General features: G+C 40.9%; 1 protein-coding gene across 1 annotated transcript in view; it reads right to left on the reverse strand.

Moving 5' to 3' along the window:
- Positions 1 to 104: 104 nt before the first annotated feature.
- Positions 105 to 12,862, reverse strand: part of LOC130458056 (mucin-16-like) — a 52,941-nt gene continuing 40,183 nt past the window's right edge. The window contains exons 7-13 of the mRNA XM_056820963.1: positions 9,928 to 10,055; positions 9,767 to 9,813; positions 8,081 to 8,253; positions 7,309 to 7,341; positions 1,829 to 2,500; positions 792 to 830; positions 105 to 250 (exon numbers count right to left, since the gene is read on the reverse strand). Of these exons, the coding sequence (XP_056676941.1) occupies positions 105 to 250; positions 792 to 830; positions 1,829 to 2,500; positions 7,309 to 7,341; positions 8,081 to 8,253; positions 9,767 to 9,813; positions 9,928 to 10,055 (1,238 nt within the window). The remainder of the gene's footprint in view (positions 251 to 791; positions 831 to 1,828; positions 2,501 to 7,308; positions 7,342 to 8,080; positions 8,254 to 9,766; positions 9,814 to 9,927; positions 10,056 to 12,862) is intronic.

A 12,862-nucleotide genomic window follows, 5' to 3' on the forward strand; every position in this document is an offset into this window, starting at 1 on the left:
TCCTCATCTAATCTCTACCAAATTCCTCTCCAAAACCCAACATAATGCCTTCAAAATGAATTCTGGAGAAGTATAACACAGAGAAAAGACAAAGAAGTCATTTTCTAGCAGAAACCCACTTTGAAGATCAGCAGGACAGATGATGTGTACAGGGGTCGAGGTGGAAGTAGACAACAATGCACCAGGGCATGTCCCATTAAGCTAGCAGCCTTCTCCATCATTAAGTGTTCATTTTCTGCCCAGTGTAATCCTAAATACTGAGGATACGGATAAAAGTTTTAAAAAACATTTGCTGCCCTTGGAGAGGTCACAGAAGGCACCCTCTGAAGTGGAAAGAGCCTTAGCCATTTAATGTGAAGCACTAGGGCTGAACTCTCTTTTAGCCCCTGAAGTAGAGCATAACAAATTAGAAAAGACAATGACTCTGGAATCAGAGGTCCTGGGTTCAAATATCACTTCTGATGCTTTCTACATTTGTGGCCTGGGACATCTTATATAACTTCTCTGGGCCTCAGTTTTCCCAAATGCAAACTGAAGGGGTTCAGCTAAGTGGCCTTTTAGGGCCCCTTCCAGTCCTATCCAATCATGCTGACACAAACATTTTAAGTTTTCTGGGCCTCAGTTCCCACCTCTGTAAAACAAGAGGCTATACGTAATCCCAGACACTTCTAAGGTTCCTTCCAACTAATTATATGAAAGGTCATAGCATTGGGAAACTCACTCCACATTCTGCAATTCCTATTCTCAAGGCTAGGCATAGAAAGGCATCAGAGGCACAGAGGAGTTCCTACCTGTAGTGCTAGAGGAAGGTGATGGAGTCAGAGATGGTGCTAAAAAAATGGGGGAACAGACAGAAAAACCACAGCAAACTATGAATGAAAACTCTTGACCACATGCATACAGGAATACTACAGGGAAGGGTACAGTCTATGGGATATAGAGGTGATGTGGTTGTCACATGATCTCTTCAGATCAGCCACTGAATCATCTGGTCAGAGGGGGAGGGAAATCCATCCTGACCTCTGGGGGGAGCTGTTCATTTTTGCATCGTCAGCCCCTCAGTCTTGCACTAGGCAGACTTATCATGAAAGCTTGGGTCGTCTAGCCATCTACTACTTTGCAACTCTGGGCTCATTATTGAGTCCACCATTCCACTGGCATAGAACTTCCTCTTCCCACACCATGTCTGCTTAAAGAGTATTCACTGTAGTCCAGTAGAAAGAATTTTAGACAAAAGTCAGAAGACCTACAACTTGAATCCTGGCTTGAACACCTTCTGAGTCTTTTTGGTAGGACCTCCAAATGGGTCTCTCTTAGTACTACCCTACTAATCTTGTAGGACTTATATTTGTTAGCTGTATACTAGGCATGCTAAATGTTAGCTATTATTCATCTGCCCAGGGCAGGTATGAATGAGTTGATAACTCTAGCCCTGGGCATGTTCTCAATCCTATCTACAAAGTACCAGGAGGTGTTTTGTCCACAACTGCCAAATGGGTGTGTAGTCACAATTCCAAACAAAGGCTTATCTTCTCCATCCTGCAAAAGCTCCATCCTTATTATCTGTCTTTCCTGATCAATCTTCCCCATATGGGTAGAAAATATCAGATCTAAGATTTGAACCCAGGTCCTCTGACATGAATGCCTGCTCTTACTACTGCATCACACACCCTTCATGAGTCATTAAGGGAAAAAGGACAAGGTTGACCTCCTCCTTGGACATGTCAGACTCAGAAACCATAACTGTGGTGACTGTTTTACTCTCTATTTTTCACTAAAATATAACCCCATGTTCCAGCAGGGAAGATAATGAAGGAACTATTCTTACCAGTGTCTGCAATAGTGGTCATGGTGGTCTGGGTGGATACTTTATCTGTGGGAATGAGTGGGACAGCTGAGCTGGTGGGCAAATCACTTGTGGACAGAACCACAGCCTCAGCTCCTCTGCTGATGTCCATTGTGGTTGGAGTCTTGGTCAGGGCCAGCCATACCCTTGCAGTAGCCATGGCTGTGGTCTCTGAAGCAGATGTGTCCAGAGAGGTCTTTGGCTTTCGTTCTTCTCTACTGACACGGCAAAGAGTTGTGGCTGATTGTAGGCTGATTGTAGAGCACATTGTAGACTGTGCTGGGGGCACATTGGTGCAGGGAAAGACTGTGGTTGATGTTGTCGTGTCAAGACTAGTGAGGTGTGAAGGGACACCTATGGGGCTCCCTCCTCCTGTCCCAGCCCCAAGTGGGGTACAGATTTCGGCAATGAGCGTAGTTTCAGATGGGCTGGTCGCCACTCCAGACCAGGCAAATGGTGCTACCATGAGCTCTGGCAAGGCAGAGTAAGCTGGCACAGTGATTTTTTCCAAGTCAATAGCACAGGCAGTGGTCGGGGCTGCTGTTGTTGCCAGGACAGAGTGTGTTCTTACTGCAGGGCTGGAAATTGTAATGATTATGGTCTGTGATTCTCCAGCTGTGGTCATCATTCTGCCCTCGCTTGCTCTACTGGGCCCTGTGATCAGAAGGGTGGATAAGTGAGTTACAGCATGTTTTGGACTATGGCCCATTTTCCATTAGCCTCGCAATGAAAGGTTTCATCCTTGCCTTCTGTACTTCAGGAATGAGGGCGGAATCAGTCCAATTTACTCTTAATTGATATATTCTTCTAAGGAAGAAGTCTTATTTTGCTTGTGACTTTCCTCCCCAACTAGACCCTCCCTTCTATCATTTTGAAGTCTCTCCATCTCTTTTGTCTATCTCCCCCCATTTCCCTGCTGTGTTGAATGCAAGTGCAAAATTCTGTGCAGGAGGAGCAAAAGAAGTTATATATGTGACTATGTATTTAACTGTCCTTTGTCCATTCATATAAGAATGACTTTCATGTGAGGTCTGCTCCTCCAGCTCCTTCCTCCATATTTGTATATTCTTCTTCAAGAGTACTCCAACTATTAGTTTTTTAAACCCTTACATTCCATCTAGGAGTCAATACTGCTTATTGCCTCCAAAGCAGAAGAGTGGTAAGGGCTAGGCAATGGGGGTTAAGTGACTTGCCCAGGGTCACACAGCTGGGAAGTGACTGAGGCCAGATTGGAAACTAGTACCTCCCTTCTCTAGGCCTGACTCTCTGAGCCACCCAGCTGCCCCCAAGAGTACTCCAATTATGAGAAATTCTAAGTTCTACCTACTTATTCCCTATTTAATCACCAACATATTCCTTTTCCCCCCTCCCTTTTCTCAAGCAACAGGAAAGTGGAAGGGTTTAAACTGTTATAAAGTTGTTAAATTTTCATGGGGGAGAAAAGAATCCTTCAAAACCCTAATTCTTTCAAGGCTCAATGAAGTTTAATGCATATTGTATGCAAAAGGAATACAAAGAAACTGGATTTAGCATTCAAGGCCCAATGTAATTCAATTTAGTTCAATACACATTAATTAAGACATTGTGCTAAACTTCAGAAAGTCTGAATCTAATCTACCTTATCTCATATAACTCTCTTCCATATACTTTCTGATAACTGGATTCCTATTTACACTTCATAACTATCCAGATTTTTCTTGTCTCTGTGTCTTTGCTCACACTATTTTCTATTCATGGAATGACTCATTTCCACCCTCCACTATGAAATGATTATGTTCAACCCATTTTTTAAAATCTCTGTTTTAATGCCATCTCCTCTGTGAAGTCATTCTTGCTGTTTTCTCAACAATTTGGAATTGATTCCAGAGATTAATTTAAATGCAAATTCTATCAGATACTCAAAGAAAAAACAATGCCAATATTACATGAGCAATATCAAAAATAAGTAATCCTATTAAAATTATTGCTATTACATAGTCTTCATACCTACACCAGGGAAAGACAAAGGAATGAAAAGAAAATTTAAGACTACCCTATCCCTAATGAATACAAATGCAACATTATTGAGTGAAACATTACCAAAAGAAAACAACATATATTCAAATGTTTCAAAGAGTTTCCAGGGGGCAGCTGGGTGGCTCAGTGAATTCAGAGTCAGACCTAGAGATAGGAGGTCCTACATTCAAATCTGGCCTCAGACACTTCCCAGCTGTGTGACCCTAGGCAAGTCACTTGACCCCCATTGCCTAGCCCTTACCACTCTTCTGCCTTGGAGTCAACACAGTATTGACTCCAAGGCAGAAGGTGAGGGTTTTAAAAAAATAAAAAATTTAAAAAAAAGTTTCCACTGATACTGGAATATATTAAGTCTAGGAATGGGAGGTTGGTTCAAGAAAACTATAAAACTATAAAAATAATACCACAGATTAACAACAAAAATAAAAATCTTATAACAATATATGCACTAATCACTTTCACAGAAAATGGCATATATTTAACAAACATGTAATATCCTAAGGAGGAATAGATGTTTCCTTGATATGGTAAAGAGTATTTAGCTAAGACCAAGAACCAACAATATATAGAGAGAGGAGAAACTTTAAAGGTCTGTCCAATGAAATTAGGGGTAAAATAAGGACATCTATTACCACCATTAATGTTAGAAATAATTCCAGAAATGCTTGTAAGACACAGTTCACACCATGTCTGGCATATAGTAGGTACTTAATTAATGTTTGTTGATTTATTTTTTGATTGATGAAACCAAGGTCAGAGGGAAGAACCAGCTCCTATGCCCTTCCCTGACACCCTGGCCCCTAGACTCCCTTCAGGCAAGTCACCAAAACCTGTATTCCCCTTCCCTGACCCCCTAGAGCCCCTGTAGTCAAGTTACTGAAGAACCAGTGACTATACCCTGGAATGTGCTAGGAACTGATAAGGACCCCAGCCCCAGGAGTTCCTGTTCACTCCCCCTAGCCCAGGAATTCCTCTGCACTCTCTCTACCACAAAAGTGTATAATAAGCCTGCAAGTCCCAGACTCGGGGCCAGCCATTTTTAGTGTTGAGCCCCAAGCTGCAGTTTGGTTAATAAAACTGCCTTCTGTGTGTTATGTTGTTGGTTATCATTTAATGTAAACCTCAAAATTTCTCAGACTTATGAATGTTAGGGGTTTCCCCCATTGGGGAATCTTCTACTTTAAAAAATTCCCTAGCAGATAGTGAGAATTCTACTTGAATGTGAGGGCTCCTTGCTTTGGGAATATCCCTACTCCACCCTACTTAGGACTGCTTTAGGACAGAGAGCTCCTTGAGAACAATGAAAACTACTTTGATCCATGCTTATGGAAGGGACAGGAAGTTCTTTGAGTCATGACTGTTTTAGAATTGATACAATGGGATACTAAGTACCTATAAAGGTGGGGCAACTTGTAAACTACTTAAACCTAAAAGGGTGATAACTTATTCAGAGGTTTTTTCTAATGAAATTTGTCGACACAGCAGCATTTTTTTCCTGACTTACTAAAGAGATTAAAACTACTCAGCTGTGAATTCAAAATGGGCGGTCCTTTAGAAACATCTACAGTGATTGGTAGATGTAAGGACTTAGGGGAGGTGGCATAGGAGATTTTGCCCGTAAAAATAACAGCTCAGAGAAGAGCTGGATCTGATTCTGAGGGAGCTCATTTTGAGAAGACTCATTCTGAGGACCTCGATTTCTGACTCTCATTCTGAAGGAGAGCTCCTTGAGGAGCTCCTCTGAGGGGCTCTGTCCCTCTGCGGTAGGAGCTCTGGAGGCTCTTGGGAGAGGCCCTTTGAAACAATCTCTGGCTGGAAGACTCTTTGAGGAAGGACGCTGGCCTGGTGTCATTAGAATTCCTTACTTAGACAGATCTTATGGTGAGTTATAAAAAACTGACTCATTTCTCTTTTAAGACTCAGGTCTAGGCCATATTGGCTTGAGGCTCTTCATACTTATTCCTTTCTTACTCTCTCTCTCTCTTTCTTTGATTACTCATTCTATTGTTAATTAAAATCTCTATAAAACCCAATTGACTTGGGTATTTGAATAATTGGGAATATTTCCGTGGCGACCACCTTATATTTGGTTTTAAACCCAAGACACTGTAGTGAAACATATTTCTGTGGTCAAATTTACTCACCCTCTCTTATATCTATCACAATTTATATCTTCCACTATTTTAATCACTATAGTTTAAGACCTCAACCATTTCAAATCTCACATTAATCTTTGGAATCATAACTGGGTACTTCAAGAGCAGCCCTGGATCAATCTGCTAATTTCATGGGTCTCCCTACAGAACATTTGGGGTACAGGAGTCATGACTGGGAATGTACGCTTGAGTTTCCAGGACACTTATAATCAAGAAACAGCAAATGAACACTAAGGTAATTATTAAATCTGCCATTTGTCCAGGCTGGGCTAACATGGGATACAGTCCTTCTGACAGACTTTGAAGAACTTGAAAAATTCTAATTTCAATTGACAAATATTTAGTAGCTTTTGGTTCTGTGCTAGACAGTGTACTGGGCCCTCAACATACAAAAAAAATAAAAGAAATGAAAATGAGGTCTTGCCCTCAAGGATCTTACATTCTATGAGAAGACAGAGCACCTAAGAGGAAAAATATATACATGGTTATTCTAACATCTAAGAAGGACCAGGGAAAGCTCACTGTAAGAGGTGCCACATGAACTGGGTCTTGAAGGAAGCTGAGGATTCTACAAGGCAGAGGAGGAGGGGAAGTGGGAATGTTTTTCAGGAATTTTGGAAATGCCATGCAAAGACACCAACTTAGAAGATAGAATGTCAAATTTAGGGAAAACAAGGAGGATGATGTATCTGTATTCTGGCTTTGTAGAAATATGCAAGAAAAAGCAATTACCCCATGCAATGGTGGAAAAGGGAATACCCAGAGGTGGTTTTTAGATACTCTAGCCCAAGAATTCACTCTCAGCAGCAGCCTGCCTGGCCTTCCTGCTCTGCCAGTCAGTAGACTACTACCCCTCCCTTTCCTCTCTCTACCTATCCAGTGCTCTTATCTAATGGAAATGAAATATTTGAGGAATAGAAGTAGAGACCCAGATGGTTCCTACTGTTGGTTTGGAGAATGATGATGGAACAAGAGAGGTGATTGGAGAAAATGTGGTTACTGAAGTAACTGAGAATAAAATCATCATGAATTAAAGTCATCCATCATGAAGGAAATTGAAGGGTAGGGAAAACTGCTAGGTTCTCTGAGGTACTGTAGAAATAAATCTCTTTTGCTTGTTAGCCTGAATTTTGTACTCAGTCCTGAGCCATGAATATAGAAGGAAGAGAGAAAGTTTCTTCCCTGACTAATTTCATTCCCTTGTGCTTTTTCCCTCCTTCCCAAAGTCCAAGGTGAAATGGGTGATTGTTTTCCTTCTATTTAGGGAGAAATAAAAAAATGAATACTTACTGCTTATGGTCCCAGAATGTTTATCATTATAACCTGTGGAGAAAAGAGACAGACAGACAGACAGACAGACAGACAGACAGACAGACAGACAGACAGAGACAGAGAAAGAAATAGGAGAAGCAATTGATGAGGAGTTTGGGGGAGCACTGGGGCATCACTAGGAGTAGACGGTGCCTAGACTCAGCACCAGGTCTCACTTCATGGTCTCTCTATTTTAGTTTAGTCTTATCCTACATTTCAAGTCATTAAAACTGACAGGAAGAGTAGAAACTACAGAAATCAAATTGGCTCTGTAGAGGGGTGATGGTCTTTACCCTATTTTGTGTCACATACTCCTTGGGAAGTCTGGCAAAGACTATGGATCCTTTCTCAGAATCACATTCCAAATATATAAAACAAAAATGATACAAAGGAAACCCATTCTATATTAAGATTATCTAATTGTTTTTAAATAACTTCATGGACTGGCAGGGATGAGGTGCAATGGATAGAAAGCCAAGACTGGAGATGAGAGGTCTTAGGTTCAAACCTGGTTTGATACTTCCCAGTGGTGTGACTTTAGGCAAATCACATAACCCCAGTTGCCTAGCACTTAGTGCTCTTCTGCTTTAAAATGAAATCCAAGACAGAAGGTAATTGTTTAAATGAGTCCCTGGAACCCAGGTTGTGAATTTCTACATCACAGAAAGTGTAAATTTGGCCAATTGACCATTTCTTGAGAAGGGAAGGAGTCAGGGAAATAGAAATGCATGTCTAAAATGAGGCTGCTCACCAATGAGGAAGAGGCTGTCGCTGTTCAGGGTGTAGGGGCCGAGCCTGATGATGCCATAGGTCTGGTTGCTCAGCTCCAAGTAAACCTTCACGTGGTACAGGACAGGCCTGCTGGGGTCTTTATAATGGGCACACACAACATCCACTCCAGTGGCTTCCCCATCCTTCACAGGCCTAGGGGAAGACATTGATAGGGAGCCTGAAAACTCCTGGGAAGGATGCTTTTAGACAAGATCGAGTTAGTTACCCCAAGAATGAGTTATCAGTGCTTCCAGTAAACTCTTTTCTTTCCATAACTGTATGTTCTATGTACTAATGCTGTTTCCTTGGGAGAGTCAGTATTGTAATGTTCCAACATTGTTTTGGAACAGAGTAAGAGGAAAAGAGATTCTTCATGTCTGGGAAAAGACCAAGTAGGTGTTGGGGAAGTGGAGAGAATTAGGCAGTGTTTTATAATACTTTAAAGATAATAAAGGAAATGGCACAGTAGATGGTATGCTGGAATCTGGAATACTGAGGTTCTTCTTGTATGGTTTAGTGGGCAGAGTTGGACTTGGAATCAAGAGGTTGGTGTTTAAATCCATCTCACTAGATTCATTAGTGATGGTTCCACAAATATTTAATCTCTAGTCTTTAAAACAGGGATAAAATTAGAATCTGCCTCACAGGGTGGTTATTTAGGAAGAAATGAGATCATATGTGCATGCTTTGCAGACTTTAAAGCATTTTATATGATCTCCCAAAAGCTTTAATACCTTCAAATCACACTAAGACTTTGGGGATGCCTTGCATGAATGCCTTATTAATTGATTTGGGACTTACCCGGTCACCTAATGAAGTAAGGAATCAAAGTGTCTATTTTTATAGATGAGGAAATAAGCTCAGAGAAGTAAATGGCCTGCCCAATAGAATTAATAGCTACTATTAGGGTGGGATTTCAACCCAAACTCCCCTGACTCCAAGTCAAGACCTTACTCCACTTTATAAGAATGTTTACCAAAAATACCAGAAGAGGAAATGAATTTGAATTTCTAAAATCAGGGCTTTAATTCTTGTTTCTGTCATATCTTTGGGCCTTCAGTTTTGTTTCCCTTAAGATGAAGAAGTTGAACTTGAGTTTCTGTCCAGCTCTATTGTATCTTTCATCTATAAAAGAAAGTGGGGGAGGGGTTGGCCTTGTTGGGCTCTCGGTTCTCTTCCAATAATCATCTCCACCTTAAGGTCAAGCAGGGGCATCTAATGCTCCTCAAGGATCTGATAGTGTAGTGGATAGAGCACCAAGCCTGGAGTCAAAAAGACCCAGGTTCAAATCTGGTCTTAGACATTTACAACTTTGTGACCCTGGACCAACCCCTTAAGTTCTGTTTGACTCATTTTCTTCAACTGTCAAATGAGCATGTTGATAAAAGGGTATGATCTGTTCCACAGGGTTGTCAGGATCAAATGAGATCATGTTTGTAAAGTGCTTAGCACAATTCCTGATACATGGTAAATGCTCATTCCTTTCCTCTTCCCTTCCAAGATATGTAGTAACATGCATGGATCAATTCCTTGGGAATCCAGCTTAGGAGGTGAGGAAGCAAAAAAGGGCAGAACCAAGCTAGCCCCAGTGGAGATAAGCAGGGACTCTGGACCTTTGGGGTCCAGTCTTTCCAGGGGCTCTCACCTCAGTGAGGTCAGCACTCACCTAGTATAGCTAGAAGCCAGGCTACTGTTCTTGAACAAGCCTCTGAGCTGGAAGACAGAAGAGGGAAAGGGGTGAGTAAATAAATGCATAGAACAGAACAGGATCCCCATCCCTAAGGGCTGAGAAAGGCAACCTCTGACTAGATAGAGGGAGAGACTCACTAGGTGATGGAGGATTCTCTCTGTAGAGCTGAATTTCTCTGAGTATGGCTGTTCCATATCTTCTGTGTACAGAGTGTTGTTTATGGTGAAATTCATAGTAAAAGTTTCCAGTCTTGGTCTCCCACTTGCTATAAGGGAAGGATGAAAAAATCCACACATCTGATCTCTGGGCACACACCTTAACAAAGTAAACACCACTATCCCGTCCATGTCCTGGACCCAAACTTTAACTACTGTCCTTGACTCTTCCCTTTCTCTCACCCCTCTCTGTCAATTGCTTGCCTTGACTCAGTGATTCTATACTCATATCATCTCTCTCATCTGTCCCCTTCTCCCCACTTTATGTGGCTACCACTCTAATCCAACAACCAATACCTACTGTTGCTTGGACTCTTGTTACAACCTAACTGATCTACCAGCTTCCACACTCACCACCATTTCCCATCCACCTTCCACCCAGCTACTGAGATTAAATTGGTGCTGGACCACATTTTATTGATCTTAACTATTTAGCTACCATGCTACCTAAGTACCCCACCCTAATCCTCTTTCCCAGATCAGTGTCTAATACAGTCAGAAGCTAATCATTTGAAATGGAAAACAAAAAAAAAAACAAGGACTGCCAAACTGTGAATAAAGAGTTTGGAGAAAACATTCTAGGGCCACATTTTCTAAAAGGCATTTGGAGCCCTTGATGAAAAATGCTATGCACAACAAAAAAGAAATTACTGGAGTCTGGTTGCAGAGCAAATAATGCCATCTTCATTTCCTTCAAGTGTTTTTTATTCTTTATCTGACAAGTTTCTTCTGTCATAGCATGAGCAATATGGAAATACGTATTACATGAAAACAGTTGTAGAACCTCTATGAGACTATTTAGTGCCTCCTGGAGGTGGGGAAAAGGAAAGAGAAAGAAAGTCTGAATGCTAAAATATCAGAAAACAATTGTCAAAAATTGTTTCTATACAGGTGGGTCCAATAAAGCAGAGTAGAACAGAGAAGCTCCAATCCACCATGAGAATCATCTCCAACTGATATCAAAATATCACCACAAAATGAATACAGGAGCCAAAGAACCAATAAGGAGACAGGACCAAAAAACTTCCAAGAAAAGCAAAACCTCAAAGGTAGGCAGAGAATATCTGGGACCCTGGGGTGAGAGGATACCTCATTTGGCAAGATTATAGCAAGGAGTGAAGAGCAATTCAGAGGCAAGCTACACATCTCCACCTCACATCTGTTGTCCCAGGTTCAGAACCTAAGATCAAGCCAACATTCAGACCCTGATATCCTGCGTGGGGCAAACAGTGGTCCTAGCCAACTCATGCCCTTGAAATTTCAAACCTAATTAGTCTGGAGTCTCATCCCAGGGAAATATGGGCTGAAATGGGCTCAAAATTGTGTTGACCCAGAATGAAGCCAGGAGTACAAGTATAGGCTTCAGTTTAGGGCATAGTTCACAGTTTTGAGGTGGCTGATCTTTTTGCCTAAAACTCAGGGAAATGCTCCATGACAGGGCAATCAAGGGTGTGCCTGATTGGATCAAGTACAAAATGAGACCAAACACTTGAGACTAAACCTAGGGCTAGAATTTGATCAGACTGCAAAAGCTTACACCTAAGCCTAAGGCAACCTATCATCATCTCAAGGGTCAATTGGATCAGCAGGGTGGAGGGGGCTCTCAGAGCTCTCAGCACATGAGCTATCACACCATCCTCCAAGAAATGAAATTGTCCAAAACCCAGAAAATAAACTGAGAATATCATGAAGGAAGGACTGAAGTTTAAGAGGGCACCTCAACTTCCCAAAAAATAGAGCCTATTTATAGATAGGGAAAATGAGAAAATCAGCAAAAAAGCACCCAACTCTAAAGAGTTTTTATAGAGACAAAGAGCAAGGTACAGACACAGAAGGGGACAGTGAAAGTAAAGCAAACATACCTAACATCCAAAGGAAAACAATGGATTGAGCACATTCTGGAAGAGCTCAAAAAAGATTTCCCAAAAACTTTAAAAAGCAAAGGAAATGTGGTAAAGAGAAACGAAAGCAATGCAAGAAAATATTTAAAAAGGAGACCCAAAAGTTGCTGAAGGAAAATCAGGCCATAAAGTTAGAATTCAGAAACTAGAAATGAATGATTTCATGAGAAATCAAGAAAAAATAAAGCAGAATCAAAGGAATAAAAAAAAAGAAACAGGAAAACATGAAGCTTCTTATTGAAAAATCAAATGATTTAGAAAATTTATGAGGAGCTAAATCAATTATACAAAAAGTCAAGCCATTCTTCAATTGACAAATGTTCAAGAGATATGAATAGACAGATTTCAGATAAATAAATCAAAACTATCAATAAGTATATTAAAAGTGTTCTAAAACCCTCACAATTAAAGAAATGCACAAAACAACACTGAAGTAACACATTGCACTGAACAGGCTGGCCAATATGACAGTAAAGGAAAATAATAAGTGTTGGAGGGGGTGTGGCAAGATTGGGATGGTAATGCACTGCTGATGGAGTTGTGAATTGATCCAACCATTCTGGAAGGTAATTTGAAACTATGCCCAAAGAGCTTTAAAAAAATGCATACCCTGTGATATAGAAATACCACTACTGGGTTGGTACCCTAAAGAGATAAAAATTAAAAATGTTTGTGCAAAAGTATTCATTGTTGTGTTCTTTGTGACAAAAATTGGAAAATGTAGTGGGTCATCCTTCAATTGGGGAATGGCTGAACAAACTGTGGTATATTATTGTGATAGAATACTACTTATGCTGTAAGGAATGATGAACTGGAGGATTTCTATATCAACTGGAAGAACCTCCAGGAACTTATGAAGAGTGAAATGAGCAGAACCAAGAGAACATTATACACAGAAAGTGAAACATTATGGAACAATCCAATGTAATGGATTTTGCTAATACAAGACAATCCCA

This window comes from Monodelphis domestica, chromosome 3, assembly GCF_027887165.1.
Source record: "Monodelphis domestica isolate mMonDom1 chromosome 3, mMonDom1.pri, whole genome shotgun sequence".
NCBI classification, from domain to species: domain Eukaryota; kingdom Metazoa; phylum Chordata; class Mammalia; order Didelphimorphia; family Didelphidae; genus Monodelphis; species Monodelphis domestica.